A 20,026-nucleotide genomic window follows, 5' to 3' on the forward strand; every position below is an offset into this window, starting at 1 on the left:
TGTGGGTGACAACTGACCGGTTTTAAGGAGTGTCCGGAGAAACGCAGGAGGGACCAGGCGTTTGGGGTGAGGGATTCTGACGCCAGCTCCGGCCCCGATCATCACACTGGAAGAGTAAGTCCTGGGTGCAGCTCTCCTGTACATGTGATCGCACCTCTGCACAGCAATTTTCCCCTCCCCCTGTAGGCGGCAACTACCTGATCGCAGGGATGCAAAAAACGCACCATAGCGATCTGCTCTGAATTAGGCCCTTAATTGGAAAAAATATTCAACTTCCAGGAGTGCCATCCCGGGTCATCCTAACCTGGCTACATGTGTGTTTACTAGGGCTGGCTGCTGGCCTTCACTGCTTGGGGACTGCAGACAAACGCTGTTTTGCATTTTTACCTGTTGATAAGTATTATTATTATTGCTGTCATTGTTTATTGAGAATAATATAATTATAGTTTACTTGTTTACCAATAATGAAAGAAGTAAATCCGTGTGAGTACCCACAATACCATTTCATATATTGCCACATTTGTGTCTTAGATGTATTTAATTTTATTTTGTTTTATGGATACACTGTGTTATAATGTGATAAAATTAAAAATAACAATTCTAAAGAGACAACTAGTGGTAACTGCAAATTCAATTATCCAAATACCGGACAATGTTTTAAAAGTCTTCAGAAATAATAATAATAACCCTTTTGTTATTTCCCAGATATCGCATGCACAAATCTCGTATGTACAGCCAGTGTGTGCGAATGCGCCATCTCTCGCAAGAGTTTGGTTGGTTACAGATCACACCGGAAGAGTTCCTGTGTATGAAGGCTCTTCTTCTCTTTAGCATTAGTAAGTATTTCTATACTAGAGCAACACCATCAATGCCTAGTGTAACATGATTGACCAATAGATTACTAATATGGTGTAAACAGCAAGCATAGCACATTGATGTAGCCTACGATGTTATCCCTGCAGTGAATTGATAAATTAATATTATTTGTAATTCAAGTTCCAACAACTTCAACAAAGATGTAAATAGTAAATAAAACAAACATGCAAGAAAATACCAAAATGTGACTTTAAACAAGTAATAGGAGAGGACCGTATTACTACAGTTTACCGATAAACACAGCTGTCCAACTGATTGGTGGCCTGAGATCCTACTGGCGGTATCCGGACTCCAGGTCGACAGCACAAAGGTCGACACACCTTAGGTCGACGCCAGTTGGTCGACACACCGTAGGTCGACATGGACAGAAGGTCGACAGGAACAAGGTCGACATGGAAAAAGGTCGACATGCGTTTTTCACGATTTTTTTCTTTTTTTGAACCTTTTCATACTTAACGATCCACGTGGACTAGATTGGAACGGTAAAGTGTGCCGAGCGAAGCGGTAGCAGAGCGAAGGCACCATGCCCGAAGCATGGCGGGCGAAGCGAGCCATGCGAGGGGACGCGGTGCACTAATTGGGGTTCCCGGTCACTCTACAAAGAAAACGACACCAAAAAAACATAAAAAACTCATGTCGACCTTTTTCCATGTCGACCTTGTTCCTGTCGACCTTTTGTCAGTGTCGACATTTTGTCCATGTCGACCTAAGGTGTGTCGACCAATTGGCGTCGACCTAATGTGTGTCGACCTTTGTGCTGTCGACCCTCAGTCCCAGACCCCTACTGGCAGCCCTTAGTATGAGGCAGCACTAAAGAAACCTCTCTGAAAAGCTAAACATTGTAGTTTCCTACTCTGACTTCATTCTTCCTTCATAGTAAGTGTTTTATTAGTTGAAAAACTGCAGAATTGAATTTTGTGGGCATTTTACTAAGGTTTTTATGATGACCATGAGACACCATCCTTCTAATCTTTGCACTAGCTGTATGAGGTGGGCATAGGGGATATTAATCTGCACACATGACTATGATTATTATAAACTGTTCTGAAGGTGATAGCCAAGAGGTTGTTATATTGAACACGGGGCTGGGAATGTGGGTATTTGGCTGTAGCAGGCATTAGGTTTATAATCTGTATAGACTCATGCTATACCTTGTTTATGCCACTTGTGTTCAGTTCCTGTGGAAGGTCTGAAGGATCAGAAGTGCTTTGATGAGCTGCGGATGAACTACATTAAAGAGCTAGACCGTGTCATCTCCTGCAAGAGAAACAACCCAGCATCCAGCTCACGACGGTTTTTCCAACTTACCAAACTTCTGGACTCAGTACAGCCGGTGAGCTAAGAATCCCTTACAACAGGAATACTCATTCATTATTTTCTATTTGTCATTTTCATATGTTGCTTTATATAAAAAAAAATTAAAAAGTACTAATAAGCACTAAAGTAATGAAGTAGCCTATATGTAGAAAACTGGGAAGAACGGGCAAAGATGTTGTATAGTCAGAACAACAGGAAGAGTTTTCTACACACCTCACCTAGGAAATGCCTAAATAACATAAACATTAATATTATAAACGTGACATGAAAAGCATTGGTCCATAATAAATAGCCATCAGAATTCTATGTAAACAATAAAAGTAAAGGCATAAATCTAGCAGTGGCTGAATAGATCCACAGAGCGGGACTTTTTTTTTAAATCAAACATGTCACTTTGGTATTGTAGCCATTCTTTCATAATGAACTCCACCAAATACCTTTAAACTGCCCAAATGTCTGTATTTGCGGCTCTAACTACAGCTTGAATGGGGCATGGTGGCTATAATGACATCACTACTAGTAACTGTTTTTCTAATGTTAATAATATTATGAAGTTGAATGTATAAACATAAATCATATGCAACATATTTAAGCGTGTATGTTCAGTATGATTTCCCGATAGACAGGATGCCGACGGTCAGTATACCGACAGCAGCATCCTGTCCATCAAAATACAGACAGCCCCCTGTAAACTACCCTAATCCTCCCCTGCCCCCTACCCTAACCCTCCGTTGTGGGTTCCTAAACCTAACCCTCCCAAGTGGTGCCTAAACCTCCCAGGTGGTGCCTAACCCTAACCCTCCCTTCTCTGCTGCCTAAACCTAACCCTCCCCGCTTGGTGCCTAAGCCTAACCTCCCTTCTTCTTCTTTTTTTTTTAAAGAACAGTTTATTGAAAGATTTTTTTATAATACAGCATTGACATTTCAACAAGAATGTAATCTAAACAGTAACAAAGCAAAGACTATATAGAAAAGGGGGGGATTGAGGGGGAGAAGAGGGGGGCAGGGTGGGGGGTATGTGCAGCGACACTCCAATGAGAAGCAAAGAAGATTGTTTATAGGCATAACCTTAATCTCAAACACCAAGAGAAAAACATTGTCATTGTGGCATCAGTACTAGGAGACAACACCTCAAACAACTGTAAACACATGTGAAAGGCAATACAGAAAGGCTTACATAACCTTGCTTCTTTACAAACCGCAGGTGAAAGGGGGGGAGCATCATGAAAACGTAACCACGCTGCCCAAGTTTTAGAGAAAGTGGAGGATCTACTCTCCACTATACTAGACAGGAATTCCATCTGATAAGTGTTCCAAATGGTCATTGTAATAGCAGCCATGGATGGAATAGTAGCGGATTTCCAGTGGAAAGCTATCCTGCACTTCACTGCACTGGTGATGTGCCAGATTAGTCTCTGATCCGCTCTCTCCAGACCCCAGATCTCCCGCGGGAGAAGGAAAAAGGAAGGGGTGAAGGGGACCCTAGCGTTAGTGATGCTAAAGATCAGCCTTTTGACCGCTAGCCACAACGGAGAGATTTTTGGGCATTCCCAATTTATGTGGAGTAGGGTGCCCTCCATCCCACAACCCCTCCAACAGAGGCCCGAAGAGTTCAGGAATAGGCACTTCAAACGAGATTGGACCAAATACCATCTCGCGTAAATTTTATATGAGTTTTCTCTATGTCTCACTGCCGTAGAGGAGGTTACCATACCACGTCTAATTTGGACCCATGTGTCAGGACCCAGCTGTTCCCAGAAATCTGTTCCCAAGCAACCTCATGTTTGGCCAAAGGGGGTTGTTTATGTTTAAGCATCATCTGATATAATGTAGAAATAAAACCCTTAGACCGTGGTCGACGGAGGCAGAGCCTCTCCAGTGCAGACCCAGACCACACTCCAACTCTCCGAGACCAGGCAGAGTGAAAGCTATGCAGCTGCAAATATTGGAAAAACATTGGTGCGGTAAGTTGAATTTGTCCCGAAGGGCGGCAAAAGCTGGAAATCCTCGTAAGGGAGCTAAATCATTAAGAAACAGCAAGTTATGAGACTTCCAGCTTCTAAAATTATTGTGGCCACTACCCTCAGGGAATGTGGGGTTATCCCAAAGGGGGTAAAGTATAGGAGGGGAGGAGATCAACGAATAGGTCTTACATAGCCTATCCCATAGAGTGAGAGTTAAGGCAATATATGGAACAGGACAGCGTGGGGGGCCGCTGAGCTCGGGGAATCCAGAGCAGGGTGGAGACCGAAGTCAGCTGTGTAAGTGCAGATTCAAGCTGTACCCAACGTCTAGTGGAGCTATCGACATGCCACTGAATGGCCTGTGATAGATGAGCTGCATAGTAGTAAAGCTTCAAATTTGGGACCCCCAAACCTCCCTCCTTGGCCCCACTAAACAGAGTTTTAAGTCGAACCCTAGGTCTCTTGCCTGCCCACTTTTTTTGTAAATTTATAAAGACGTGTGAGGGTATTGTAACTGGTAGGGCTTGAAAGAGATAAAGCAATCGGAGCAAGATATTCATTTTTAAAGTATTCGCTCTGCCTGTCCAATAAATAAACTGACCTGACCACTTTGTGAGATCTGCTGATATCGAATTGATAAGCCTAGGATAATTGGAGGTAAAAAGATGGGAGTACTTTTTAGTCAGGTAAATTCCCAGGTACTTCATATGTAGATGTTTCCATTTGAAGGAGAAGCTCGAGGCCAAGGACTGTCTAAGCGGGTTGGAGAGGTAGAAGTCTAAAACTTCCGATTTCGAGTCGTTAATTTTGAAGTTGGAGATGTCACTAAAATCCTGTAAAATCTGGAACAAATTGGGGAGGGAGATAAGTGGATTAGAGACAGTGAGGAGGATATCATTCGCATATAAGGAAATGTTATATTCATCTGGACCAACAGTGATACCCGAGACATCCGGGCAACCACGTATTTTGGAGGCCAGGGGCTCTACCATGAGGGCAAAAATAAGGGGGGATAGGGGGCATCCTTGCCTGGTACCATTATGTATTGTGAAAGGTTGAGAGGAGCAACCATTGACTAGCACACGGGCCGTGGGAGAGTTATATAGTGCATTAATTCCCGATAGGAAATTATCATTGAAACCAAATTGGGCCAGGGTCCTATGCATATATAGTCAAGAGATGCGGTCAAAGGCCTTTTCCGCGTCTAAGCCTATGACCAAAGAGGGAGTTTTAGAGATATTGATACATTGAATAGTATCAACCTTTCTTCTAATATTGTCATAGGCTTGTCTACCTGGCATGAATCCCACCTGATCTGGATGGACCAGGTGGGATATCAACCCAGCGAGGCGGTTAGCCAAGATTTTTGCAAATAATTTTAGATCCGAGTTTAACAGCGAAATGGGCCTATAATTGCTGCAACTAGTAGGGTCTCGATCAGGCTTTGGGATAACGACTATTTCTGCCGCAGTAGTGGCGCTATCAGAAGAGGATCCGGTCAAAATATCATTGAAAAAGTCTTTCAGGAAGGGAGTAAGGGACAACCTGAATTTCTTATAATACAATGTCGGGAGCCCGTCCGGGCCTGGGGCCGAAGAATTTTTGAGCGATTTAATTATAGAGTCGATTTCTGCATTAGTGATTTCCATATTAAGAGATTGGAGTTGCGTTGCCGACAATTTTGGTAGTGAGCAGCTAGAAAGAAACGCATCTATGCGTTTTTGCATGTCTGCAGCATCGACAGGGTTGGGTAAGTTATATAGAGTTTGGTAAAACTCCTGGAAACTATAAGCTATTTTTTGAGGGTCATAGATTGGTTTATTCTGGGCGTCATTTAGACACAGTATCCTGCTCCTTTGTTTTCGGGAACGAAGACGGGCGGCCAGGAGAGAATCTGCCTTATCGCCCTTAGCATAAAATTTATACTGTAGCCATCTCATCGTTTTGGTGGCTTTTGCAAGAGAATCTGGTGTAACTGTCCTTTAAGAGCTAAGAGCTTGCTATAGATTGAATGTTTAGGATTCTGCTGATGCTTGCGCGTATGATCTACGATCTGGCGTTCCAGACTCTCAATGGCTTGTGTATCTTTTAGTTTCTGTGCTTTTACCAGGGAGATAAAATGCACTCGAATAGAAGCTTTGTGAGCTTCCCAGATTATAGCGGGGGAAACCTCTGGAGTGATGTTAAATTCAAAGAATTCATCTAGTGATTTCCTCGTCTGCTCTACGAATTCCCGTTTCAGGAGGAGTGAGGAATTCAATCTCCACCGGAAAAAGGAAGGTGAGGGCTGCGTAGAGGATACCAATAGCGAGACAGCTAGATGATCAGACCATACTACTGGAGTAACCCAGGCCTTAGACAATCCTTGGGTGGAACCACCATCAATTAGGAAAAGATCAATTCTAGAATGGACTCTGTGGGGGACTGAATAATGAGTATAGGTATGCTCGGAAGGGTATAAAACTCTCCAGGCATCAAATAGACCCTGTGAGGAGATGGAGTCGGCTAATCATTTGGATTCTCTAATTGTGGCAGGGCTCGGTTTCTTAGAGTTGGAGCGGTCCCAATGCAGATCCGGTACTGCATTCAAGTCGCCTCCCAAAACCACCCGACCTTTGGAAAGTTTAGTCAGCCATGGAAAAAAGTCTCTGTGGAAAGTACCCTGCTCCAGATTCGGGGTGTAGACTGATGCTACCGTCAGGTATGACTGTCCCAGGTTTAATACAAGGTATTGAAACGTTCCTTCGGGTCAGAGAACGATTGATCTATTGAGCAAGAGAGCCTATGGTGTAGGAGAATTGCCGTCCCTTTTTGCTTTTTATCTGCAGAGGAATAGAAAGCCTGGGGGTACACTCGAGAGGACAAGGATGGGTGAACAATCTTGAAGTGTGTCTCCTGCAAGAGGACTATGTCAGCCTTTTGTTTCTTAAAAAATTGTATTGCCATAGTCCTCTTGCAAGGAGAGTTTAAACCGTTAACATTTAACGTTAAGATACTCAAACTCTTGGTGGATACCAAAAAAATTAAAGATAGTCAATACGCCTAAGAAGTCTAAGCCAGGAGTGAGAATGCACAGGGAAAGGAAAGGGCAGTGTATTTAATGAAAAGCCAGGGAAAACAAAAAAGGTTGGTGTGACAGGACGGTACCGTACGGAAGCACTCGCCGCTTGCCGCGTCCCGTTGACTGCGCACAGAATGGAAAGTCAAGCCGCACGAGGCCTGACCACATAGGGGATTCCCGCTTACCGTCAGTAACCGCCTGTTACTGACTCCACCCACTGCGCTGTGGGCGGGTTCTCGCTGCCACCACCAAACTCCTAACCTGCCGTGGCGTTTGGAACCACGGTTCTGCTCTGTATGTGCCGACGCACTGCCTTACCACCCCTGTGTGGTGCTGACGAATCCCCACTAGCCACTTGCTAGGCCTCTACCGGTAGCTGGCGGAAGGCGGAGCTTGGAGACGTCAGGTGCTTCCCTGGACAGCCGGAGAACGGGGCTAGGTTTGGCCTAACCCTGTTGGTCACAAGATGAAGCAGTCTTCTTGAGGCAAAGGTGTTTTATTGCTCAAAAACCTTTAAAAAGGCTCCTCCCTATTGCTAGGGGCAACAGCATACAATTAAGATGTTTCAGCAGAAGAAGATGTTACAATACACAATCCTATGGGCCAACTGCCCTCCTTTTATCCCTCTCCAAGACCCTCTACCACAGGGGGTAAGCCCGCCCTGTGGTGTACAACCAATCAATGTTTACCCATGAGCTGTGCATGCTCTGGACTCATGCACACCTAACATGGTCCCCAATGGACAGTGGGGAGTGGCCGGTCTCCTTTGTCTCTCCCATCTGGGAGAGCAGGCTACTCCCACGGTGCCGTTCAGTCTGGCTGGGGGGAGGTTTTCCCTCCTAAACTGACTTCCAGAAACCTGCCCGGGACCCCTTCTCACTGCCTGCAGCCTGGATTTGGGCTCCAGAGCTGGGCAGCCTGGCTCCCCGGTCCAGGTCTCTGGTCCACTACGGCTGATCTCCATGGAGCTCCAAGAAACCACTCAGCTTGTTTTATGGCTAAGCTGCTTCTCTTTCTCCCTGTCCCCATTGGAACTGTGAGGCTGGATGGGAATGCATTCCGTTTTTAGGGAAAAGGTCTGGGAGAATCCATCAGCCTGCACAGCTATGGATTCCCCCCTCCTGGGACACACAATCAAGTAAGTGCATTTTATCTTTAAATACATTACATTTTTAAATCACACTGTACATTTCTCTTTAAATATACCCTGAGCCTGTGCCCTGCACAGACTCTACATACTCAGGCACTGCAGTGCCTTCCCTAGCCCTGCAGCCTGGCTGCGAGGGCTCTCTGTGTGCTGGAGGTATGGGGCTGGCTTCCCCCATCCTCCAGCCTGCTTTTCTGCCTCTGGGGTTCCAGGGAGCTGGCTCTCCCTGTCCCCCCAGGGTGGCACTAATCAGTGGCCTCGCCGCACGCAGCGGCGCACCCCCCTGTACCTAAGCCCGGCGGACCGGGACACTTGTCCCGGCCGCCGTGACCCTGGCTTGTTTTAGCGCTGAGGCGCCGGGAGCGTAGCTCCCGGACCCCAGCGCTCACCATCCTGCTGGCCCGCCTAATGTGCCCACGCCGCTAGGGAGCCGGCTAGCCCGGTCCCCCCTGAGCGGCGCCTGTCTTGTGGCCTCGCTGCAGCGTCCGGCGGGGAGCCCGGCTGCAGCGCACCCCCCTTGCTGCCCGGCAGCCCGGGACGTTCGTCCCGGCTGCCGCGGCTGGCCGCCTCCAGTGTGCTGAGGCGCCGGGAGCGGAGCTCCCGTCCCCAGCACAGGCAGACCCAGAGCGCGCTGCAGCGGGAGCTGAGCTCCCAGCCGCAGCGGCTCACCCTTCTCCCCCCCCCCCGGCGCACACACAGCTCAGTGTGCCGGGGGGCTGTGCTCACCGCTGCCGGGAGCGGAGCTCCCGGACTCCGGCGGTGCCCATCTGAAGGCTGCAGCGGGAGCTGATCTCCCGCATGCAGCAGTCCTCGTCTCCCCCGGCGCGCACACTCCAGTGCGCCCGGGGGTGCACCGACCGCTGCCGGGAGCGGAGCTCCCGGACGTCGGCGGTCAGCGGCTGCCCTCTCCCCCGGCGCGCACACTCTGCTGAGCGCGCCGGGGGCTGTCCTCCTTGCCGTGGTCTCCGGAGGGGTCCGGGACCACGGCACAGTTTTAAACAAAATACAATTTAAACATTTTATAAACATGGCGACTAGCGCCCAACACATTTTAAATTTGGCGCCAAGCGCCCTTTGTTCTTGGCAAATGGCGCCGGGCACTAGGGATTAACCCCTTCAGTGCCAGGGCGGCCATTTGCCTCGTGGCTGGGGGCTCTCCGGCCACACTTGGTCTATAGACCAATAGTAAAACAAAGTATGGTCGGAGTCTCAAGGACTCGACAGACATCACAGTTGGAAGGCTCCATCTACGGAGATGGGGCCCACTGCGATGTGGGGGGTGAACTAGCAGCATAACAGAAAGGAGGAACATTATAAGTAAACCAGCTTTCAAGCTGGTAACGCAACTTGACATAACAGACGCAAGCAAATACGGGCGGGGCTGGGTAGGCCCCTACAGCTAATGTGGAGCCGTAGACAATCATATCATATACTGAAAACTTATGGGTCATATAATCAATAAAATAGAGTACAGCCTAACGTAACTCTTCTAAAATTCAGCCAAATGCTATAACTGCCTTTACAACAGGAGTCAAAAACATACCTGCACCCAAGCCAGTGATACAGCTAGACACTTCAGAAGAAAACAGATACGGGCGGGGCTGAATTGACCCCTACAGCTCATGTGGATTTACATGCAATTAAACTAGTAATATGAGAAGTCATTATAAATCCAGTTAGAGGGCTCTACTCTAAAAACTTAGTGGATTATATACTTCGGAACATGTAATACAGCATATCATAACGATACTAGAAATCAGCCTGAAGGTGTAACTGCCGTGATAAGAGCAGACATAGTATAATAACCACCAAAAAACAGAGAGTGTAGGGTATAGGCACATCTAGAACCTGAAAGAAAAAAAGTTAAATAAGTGAAGTGAAACATTTCAACAGTAACGGGCATAGGACATGCTAGGAAGCCATCTATGCAGTCGACCACTCAGCTTGTGGTGGTGCATTCGATTTCGGGCTACGAGCTTGACTGTGAGAGGGAGACTTGGTAGAGGCCGATATGATTCCTAGTCTCTTAAGGGAGTCCAGACCGTCGTCAGGAGATTTCACAACCTAGGTCCTACCATTGAACGAGAATTGGAGTGAAAACGGGAAACCCCATCTGTACAGAATCTTCCGATCACGCAAGGCTTTTGTGATCGGTAACATTTCCCTTCTCTTTTTCAACGTGGAGGGTGCCAGATCCTGAAACACGAGCAATTCAGATCCTTTGTACAAGACCGCCGGTACCCCTTGACATGCAACCAGAACTTTTGTTTTGACGTGGTAGAAATGCATCCGTAAGACAATGTCCCTTGGAGGTTGATCTGGGGGAAGCTTTGCACAGAGGGCTCTGTGTGCTCTATCCAACAGGAATTGGTCCTCTGTGAGATCAGGAAGAAGGAGCCGAAACAAGCCAATCAGATAGTCTTGTAAAGCTGAATTATCTATGGATTCCGGAACATTCCTTATCCGCAGATTGTTCCGTAGGATCTATTCTCCAAATCCTCAACGTGCTCCTGCAACGACTCCACTTCCGAGCGCAAATTGGACATCTCCTGGGTGATCACATCTTGATAGTTACACAAATCGTCCGTTTTATCCCCCAGGGTGTCCGTACGGGAACCCAAAGAGGAGAGATCTGATCTCAAGTCTTGAATGGCTGCCCTCAGCTCAACCCTGAAAGTGGCTGCAATACGTTGGACAAGAGAATCATACTGGTCAGAGTCAGTAGCAATGGGTTCATCTGACCTTGAGGGAGATGATGAGACGTTGGGAGTGATCTTCGGCGAAGCAGGCTGTTGAGACGAGTTTTTACCTAGTTTGGGGCCAAAGAATGAGGATGCAGCCCCCGTGGAGTGCCGACGATTTCTATTGGCCATATCAAAGCAGTCTGTTGAATTATTATTTCACTGCGGAGGGTATAGCGACAGGACTAGGAGTTGCACGAGAGATCGTAAACGTGTATAAGACTACATAAATGAGTGGATACAGGTGATAATAATGAAAGGGGCACCCAGACGTCCCGTAAGTACTAGTCTGTCATATGTGAACCTTCGTGTGAGGCTAGAAAGGGTGAAAGTAGCAATAGACAGTGGCTCAGGGGACGGCTCACGCATCAGGTGCCACTACTCACCACAACAGATTTGTAAAAGATCCAGACCAATCAGGAAGTCCTGGCCTGCAGCGACTCCAAATTCAGATCCGGGCGTCCTCGTGAGGTCGTTCCTTCCTACGAGGAGGAATTCCGTTGTAGCTGTCTGTGACACAAGTCTGTAGAAATCTGAGAAGCTCAAATGGCTGATGTAGAAGACATGAGAGGGAATTACAAATTCCGGCAGACACCTGTAGTGCCTGGAGATCAGACTCCCAGTAAGCAGAGAGGAGGTTGAAGCCAGGCACCCAGCCAGCAGCAAACAGCACAGCATCACAGGGGCTCAATAGACCGAGCTCTACTGGGTGGTCACTGTCCTCACCAGGTATGTTCCCACGTTGCTTGCAGTGGCCAACATGTACCAGAGGGGTACAGAGGATAACCAGGCTTTCCACAGCTGGAAATAAAACAGGAGAGGCTATTTACCTGCCTCCACGCTGGCAGGATTCTTCCAGTGGGGCTGCACAGTTACTCCAGGCCGCGGCTCCCGGATCCCGCGTAGGCCACAACTCGCAGGGGCTCCAAGGGAAGCAGTAGACCTCACTGATCCACTGCGGAGGTGGCGCCTATGTAGCAGGAGGGCTCCGGGGCACAGCCGGCGCTCGTGAGAGCGGGACGATGCGACTGATGAGGGGGCCGGGAGCAGCAAGATGGCCGCCGTCGGAGGAGATGCAGGGGCCGGGAAGCCGCTGCCGTGGCTCCGGAGGGCAGAGAACAGGAGTCCGAGCCCCGCCGCCTCTCCCGATGGTCTGGAGCAGGTAGGAGGTAGTGAGGGAGCTGAATGAGAGTCAGGGGGAAGCCGGCAGGGGTCTCGATGCGGCCACATTCCAGTCCCAGAGCCCACGTCCAGGCAGGTCCCAAACTCGAGGTCCCGGCTGTGGAGCTGGATGCAGGCCTCAATGTAGAAATGCGCCGGGGAGCCCCCCTCCGGCCTCCCTGGGTCCCGGGCCTGGTGGACAACCGCGGGCGAGTATAATGAGGGAGGTATGCCGGGGATAGCACAATATAAAAGCAGGGCCAGCAGGAGCTCATAAAAGGCACTTCCACACAGTTTGCTGACTAGGCCATGCCCCCAACCCTAACCTCCCTTCTATGTGCCTAACCCTCCCTCCCCGAACCCTAACCCTAACCTTCCCGGCCCTGCAGCCTAAGCCAAACCCTCCTACTCCTGCCTAAACATAACCCCTCCCCCCCCCCCCGCCACAGGACGCCAGAATGTCCCGCTATCAGGATGATCGGGATGCCGGCTGTCGGTGCTGTATCACTGGTATCCCACGCAGCGTCGGTATCTAGACACCAGGATTATGGCGTTCTTCTGGTTCCTGTCGTTATATTGACCGCTGGGCTCCCGTATGGGAGCTAACTGCTTCCCATATGGGGTACCCACTTAAATGCAGTTACAAAAAAGTATATTACACAATGTTTGTAGTTTATTCAGCATGTACTGTACAAACATATTGCTAGTGTGGAATCTGTTGTAGAATACTTTACCCAGCCTGAAGATATGTACTGTAGCAGTATCCAGTTGTAGTGTGGAAAATGTTGCTTGGTCTGGAAGACAGCATCTGAGTTCCTTATGGTGATATATGGGAGGCAGTTCTTGCAGAAAAAAGACCACTGTATAGCAGGTGCAGAGATCGTGGTTACATAGCACATTGATATGGTGCCAAATCCTGTAAGAATTATGTTTAGTGGTCTCACTTCAGAAACTACCTGTCTCCTTGTTCAGCACTAAGGAATGAATCCTTTTCTTTTTCCCAGCAATTCCTTTGCTCCTTTGCTAAACATTGCACAAACAGATATGCCCACAAGCTTTTCTTTCCATGTATTTATTTTTAACCTTTGCACTATTAAATCTTTGCTGAGCAGGCAATTTTAATCTACTAGCGCTGACCTCTCTCTGGGAAAGCATGCACAATTGCACAGGCCTCCGTATAATCAGAACTTCGTAACTTCTACATTGTGATGGATATGTATAGATAGCAAGAATCTACAGTATATTTCTAAGAAGTACTGTAATACATCTATTTGATTAAACTGTTCAAAGAGTAATCATGTCCAGTACTACAACTGTGGTGCAAATTGGGCACACAGAAGACTATGAGGGTCATTCCGAGTTGATCGCAGCCAGCAACTTTTTGCTGCTGGTGCGATCAACTAATCTCCGCCTATGGGGGAGTGTATTTTAGCTTTACAGGGCTGCGTTCGCTTGTGCAGCCCTGCTTATCTAAAAAAGTTTTGTGTAAAACAAGACCAGCCCTTGACATACTTACCCTGTGCGACGATCTCAGCGTTGATGGAGCCGGCTTTGACGTCACACCTCCGCCCTTCGTTCGCCTGGACACGCCTGCATTTTACTTACCACTCCCTGAAGATGGCAGGAAACGGTAAGGTGACGCCCAGGAACGCCCTCTTGCTGTCCATCTTCTTGCGGTCGCCGATGTGACTGATTTCTTCATTGTAAGCATCATTGCCCGGCGACCTCTGTCGCCGGGCGACGACACACGTGCGCAGTGCGCATGCCGCGCATGTGCATTCCGGACACGTTCGCACCGCAGCGAAGAACCGCTGCGAGCGAACGGGTCGGAATGACACCCTATGGGCCAAATGTAATAGCTTCTGAGTAGTTGAAAAGTACAGATGTTTTTGTGATTTAGTAGTGAGATTTAAAGCGGCATTTTGTTTACAAGTTAAGGTCAGCCTTGTATTGCATTTTTTTAAATTGCTGCTGTAAATCTCATGGCATCTGAACTTTTGCCAATCCGGAGGCTATTTGTCCAGTAAATGGAATATCAGCTGGAATCTTGTAATCTTGCACCAACTAACTGAAATAATTAATTTTATGAAATAGAAATTACAGGAACTACTGGTAATTATATACTAAAGTGAGATCGTAGTATATAGCCAAAGCCGATTAATACAAAATGCAGTCATTTGAAGTATACCATATTTTTCTTCGGCATTCTATAGTAGTATTAATATTAATCAATAATTTGGTTAAAAATTTTACTTAAAAGACAATATATATCCCAATGGGCAAGTAAAATAGAAGACTGCAAATGTCATATAGACATATTTACATGCATCACCACCAATAAACTGGTAACAGAGTAATTGCCGTGATAGAATGTAGGGTAGGCAAACAGGAGTAATGAAAAGTGCTTTCCTTTCAATACCCATATTACTGATGCGTATTTCCACCACTTGTGTGTATTTTCTTCAGAGAAGAGGGGAATGGAGCCTCCAGTACTCGCTGATGTAAATATCAGCTGCAGGTAATAATCAGTGGACTTACAATCTATACTCCCTACCACATGTACATACACACACATTCATGCTAAGGTTAATTTTATTGGGAGCCAATTAACCTACCAGTATATTTTTGGATTGTGGGAGGAAACTGGAATACCCTAAGGGAACTAACACAAGCACAAGGGGAAAATACAAACTCCACACAGTTAGGGCCATAGTGGGAATAGAACCCATGACCTCAGTGTTGTGAGGCAGTAATGCTAATCATTACACCATCTGTGTAATGGTTAGCATGTTCATTGACTCCTGTTTGGAGGGATGACTAAGACAAAATTACCTTATTAATTAAGCAATTATAGAAACAGAATTTGACAGCAGATAGAATAACTTGGCCCACCTAAAACACATCCGCTATTAAGCAAAACAAAAATCTAACTGGACAGGTCCCTGACAGGTCTCTCTGCGCCCTAGGCAAAGCTCCAGCCTAGTGCCCCTTAACCTGCAAATCCCCCTCGCACACACACACACACTTTCTGGAGGGGAGAAGCAGGTGGCCACTAAGTGGGAAAAAGAACAATACTAAAGGACTTTTAAAGTGTTAAAATGCAGTATATTGTAAATAAAAAAATTGTGACTTTGTTCACGATATACTTTCACATTAAAAGTCCTTGAGTGCCATTTATTCTTTATATACTGTATAATACTGTATATGGGGTCTGGTGGGGATATTTAATTGGAGTTGGGTAACGGCATCCTAACCACCATAATACCAACATTTTAAGTTAAATCTATTAACCTTACCCACCCTCCCCGCAGTGTAACCCTAACCCTCCATGGCATACTAACATTCAGGATGCCGGCTGTTGGGATTCTGGATTCGGCATTGTGACAGGTGTCAGGAATCTGGCGCCGGTATAATGAACGCCGGCATCCCGTCCAATGGGATGCCAACTACATACCTTTAACTGTATGTGTACTGTATACATACATTTATACGCACAGACATACATATATTTGTATGCTCCTTACTGTGTTCCCTCCACCCATCTGTAAGTTAATTACTGACTGCATACAGAAACATCATTCATTTTTTTGCTAGATGAATTCAGTGGTGCCCTCCAGTTGCTGGCGCCCCTAAGCAGCTGCCTAAAACTGCCTAATGATAGAGCCATTACATACCATATGTGTTCTTATATGGACACTACAGACTCTTCCTCCCTGTATACTGTAGATCGCACCACTTGGAATTTATTCGTTTTTGATTATACAGGAGTTTATGCAAATGTGGACATCTTTTTGTATAATAATTTTAAAGGATTATTAACATTGTATTGATTTTGCATTCAAATATATCTCATTAACATTTATATTGGCCGAAAGTGGCTTCCAGATTGAGGTCAGCAGTAGAATATACTGTCATGTCTTTATTGTTATCATTGCTGAGGCCTTGTTCTTCAGGCTACAACATTAAACCTAGGACAGTTTAAAAAAAAAGAAATGTAAGTTATTGAACAATATTCCCAATATATACTCCATTAGCAGCAGTGACTTTCTGCTGATAACTTCATGGTTAGTTCCCAGCATTGCTGCTTGTCATTGACTGATTGCTTTTTCAGGGTATCCGGACTCTGGGTCGACAGTGCCTAGGTCGACACACATTAGGTTGGCATCTATTGACCGACAGTGAGTAGGTCGACACAGGAAATAGGTCGACACAGCCATTAGGTCGACATGAACAAGGTCGACATGGAAAAATGTTGACAAGCGTTTTTAACTCTTTTTTTTTTCTTCATTTTTTTTACTTTTTCATACTTTCCGATCCACATGGAATACAATTGGGAACGGTAACCTGTACAAAGCGCAGTGGTAGCGGAGCGAGGCACCACTGTGCACTAATTGGGGTTCCCGGTCACTTTACGAAGAAAACAACACCAAAAAAACATTAAAAACTCATGTTGATGGCCATGGCCTGGCCAGGGAAGAGAGAAGACGTGCTGGTGCTGAGCTCCTGCACCATTAACATTATAAAAGGGATTATTTCCTTTTAATTTATATTATAGTGGGACCATCCACCTACACTATCCTTCTGCACCCCTGCTGACCGCTGTGGCTAGAGTCACGGAGCCGGGAGACAAGGTACCTTGTCCCTGCGGGTTGTGGCCTGCCAGACGCGGGAGGCTGGAACCTGTGGTACAGCCTGGCTCTGGGAAAATGGGCTCAGTGGCCACGTTTGCTGAAGTCCGGACCGAGGGGCTTCTCGGAGACCGCAGCTGCAGAGTGACATACATCTCCAGCGGTAAGCAGACCCCTTCTCAGGCTGACCGCCACGTTGGTGTCAGGGAGTGAAAAGGTTTACAGACGCTGGTGGTGGTGGCTGCACCTTGCCTGTGATGCGGTCCTCCTCTGTTCCTGCCGCTGTGTAGTGTCCTCCATACCCGGCTCACGGGTATCTACAGCTGCTGCCTGGCTTGCCTCCCGCGGCCACTCATTGCCTTCTCCTTCCGCTGCAGGACGCACACTGTGGGGTGTCCAGCTGCGGCGCCCATGTCACTGGCTGGTCCGTAACCAGTGCTCCACACTCCTGTGCCCTGCCTGCTTACTCTTCTGGTGGGGTAAGTGCTCAAAAGGGGTAATACCCCTGCATTTATGCCTTGTATCCCACCTTCTGCATTAACTTTACCTCTCTGGCAGAATTAGCAGGAGGTGCTGTTCCCTGCTCCACCTGACACTACTTGTGGGAACTGGGACCCGTCTTCTAGTAACTAGCTGCAGCCTCATTAAGTGGCTCTGATTAAAAGCATCTCAGGTTGCAGCAGCTCTTCCATTGCAGCTTCTGCAATAGTACCAGAGTTGGTCCACACTGTTTCCCTTATTTGCATTAGTTTTGCCCCTTGTGGGTGCCCATACGCTACATATGCCTGCTTGATTCTGCAGTGCCCAATGGCTGGAGCTCGGATATAGCTATGCGATGACCCCAATTCTGTAAGCTCCTGGTGTACTGCGATGTTCAGCAGTTACCTTTTCCCCTCCATTACTTTTATCCCTCATGCCTGGTTTCCTCTTTCATATATCCAGCACCGTGAAGCCTGATCATAGTGACCTCGTCTCCTACGTTAAAGCTAACCGGGCTGCTATCTCCTAACAAACACCTTCTGCAGTTGTCTTCACACTCTCACTGATCCGCAGCTCTCCTGGTTACACCTTCAATATGCCTAAAAATAAGAAATCTGGATCTCAAGGCCTCGTCTCTTACTTTAAAGCAAATCAGGCTGCTGACTCGCAAAGGCCCCCCTCTTTAATGTCTTTTGGTGGTGCCTCAGACAGGGACTCCGACGTGGAAGACTCAGCGGCCCCCTCCACGAAGGCCGATATCGCTGCTATTCTCGCTGAGTCGAGTTGTTTCCGTCAGGCCATTCACAATGAGGTATGCAATGCCATGTCGAGTCTGCAATCAGAGGTTTCCGACATCGCTGCCCGGGTCGATGCCCTAGAGAGAAAGCAGGAGGAAATTATCAGCTTCCAACAGATGTCTGAACAAGATAATATCCAACTTAATCGTGACTTCGTGTTGCTAGCCGACAAGCAAGAAGATCTTGACAATAGGGGGAGCAGGAATAATCTTAATATTCCGGAATCTGTTGAATCCGTCCACCTTGAAGATTATGTAATGCGCCTCTTTTGTACTCTTGCCCCTTCTATTACCGATGATTTGCTCCTCTTGGACAGAGCACACGAGCCCTCAAACCTCGCTCCCAAGCTCCTGACACTCCAAGGGATGTGATTCTTTGCTTTCATTATTTCAAGCTGAAAGATCAAGTTTACTCTCAAGCCCGACATTGGTCTGTGATTGCTCTTGAGGGGGCAAATCTACTTATATTTCAAGATTTATCTCCTCTGCCCTTGGCTTAACGTCGAGAGTTGAAGGATATTACAAAAACGTTGCAAGATCATAATATTCATTACCGCTGGGCCTTCCCTTTTAGCCTGCATGTGAGATCAGATGGCAAAATCCTCACAGCATGTTCTCCTGATGAGGCCCTCCAGTAACTTACCCAGTTACAACTGCCGACTCCCCAACCTGTCACAATCAGTGTGCCCTCGGATGTCAGATCAAAACCCTTGACCCAAAGGGCCCCAAGAAAGGAATAGCAAACAGTCTGCCCACTCTCTATTCCAGATGCAGTGACCTGATTACCCTGTTACCTTTATGTGTCTCATTCTACCTCCCTAGAGGGGGCTCGGGTCCCTGATCTGGACTCCTTTCCATATGTTGGGCTCTTAAGTTTGATGAGCCCTTTATCGTGATATTATACTATGTTTTGTTGCATCTTGTTTACGCTAATGCTATACTGTTCACCTCAATATGCTTTTTAATGTTAGTGTTTTAGACATTTTCAGATGCTCATAGTAACCTTGATATTGCATTGTGGGACTCGGGTCCTTACCCTTGACTCATCTGCATCTGGTGGGTCCTTACTGAGCTGAGACACTAATCATAACATTATGCTATGTCCTAGTGCATCAAATTTACTCCACGTTTATGCTATTATTTCCGATATGTTCGGGATCTGTTTCTGTTTAAGGCATCGTCAGTTACACGTTGCAGCCTTCACCTTATTTTATTTGTATATGTACGAGACATGTATGACCAAATGTCTCCGTTTTATGCCTTCTGTTTTCCTTGTCTCCTTCTCTTACACTAGCGATGTCCCAACCACCCTCCCCACCATTTTATGGAGCGATTTTGATTGTGCTTTTGGAATTGTAATCTTCTAGACTGTTATGTCTCCATCTCTTGTTTTCCACATACTTCTCAGATTTTTCCTATTCCCTACATTCCCCCCCCCCAGACCCTCCTTCCCCTTTAATACCCCCTGGTAACTTATTTTCAATATGTTGTCTTTATTTTGTATGGTTTTATTTCTGAGCCCCACCAGGCTCTTTGACCATGCACCCCACGCAGTTGCCATGACCGGCTTCAGACACCCTGGGCTACTCAGCCCATTCTCCGCGTGGGTCCAACACCATGGACAGGTTCCTTCCCAGTCCACACCTTCTCCCCTCTTTTCCCTCCTCTTCTCTCTTCTTCTTTTCTTCTTCTCTTTTCCTTCTGTTCTCTTTCCTCTTCTTTTTTCTTTTCACAAGGCCGACATCCGGGTTTCCTCACATCCTCTGTACTTGCTCAGTGCACTACACTACACATCATGGCTATTAAAATTCTGACATTCAATGTTAGAAGTCTGAACTCACCTCAGCGATGTTCT

At 47.0% G+C, this 20,026-nt stretch overlaps 1 protein-coding gene across 1 annotated transcript in view; it reads left to right on the plus strand.

Annotated features, from left to right (window-relative positions):
* The window catches only part of AR (androgen receptor), a 755,291-nt gene that overhangs the window by 707,365 nt on the left and 27,900 nt on the right, over positions 1–20,026 (plus strand). The window contains exons 6-7 of the mRNA XM_063937072.1: positions 706–836; positions 2,052–2,209. Of these exons, the coding sequence (XP_063793142.1) occupies positions 706–836; positions 2,052–2,209 (289 nt within the window). The remainder of the gene's footprint in view (positions 1–705; positions 837–2,051; positions 2,210–20,026) is intronic.

The sequence above is a fragment of the Pseudophryne corroboree genome, chromosome 8 (assembly GCF_028390025.1).
Source record: "Pseudophryne corroboree isolate aPseCor3 chromosome 8, aPseCor3.hap2, whole genome shotgun sequence".
Classification (NCBI taxonomy): Eukaryota; Metazoa; Chordata; class Amphibia; order Anura; family Myobatrachidae; genus Pseudophryne; species Pseudophryne corroboree.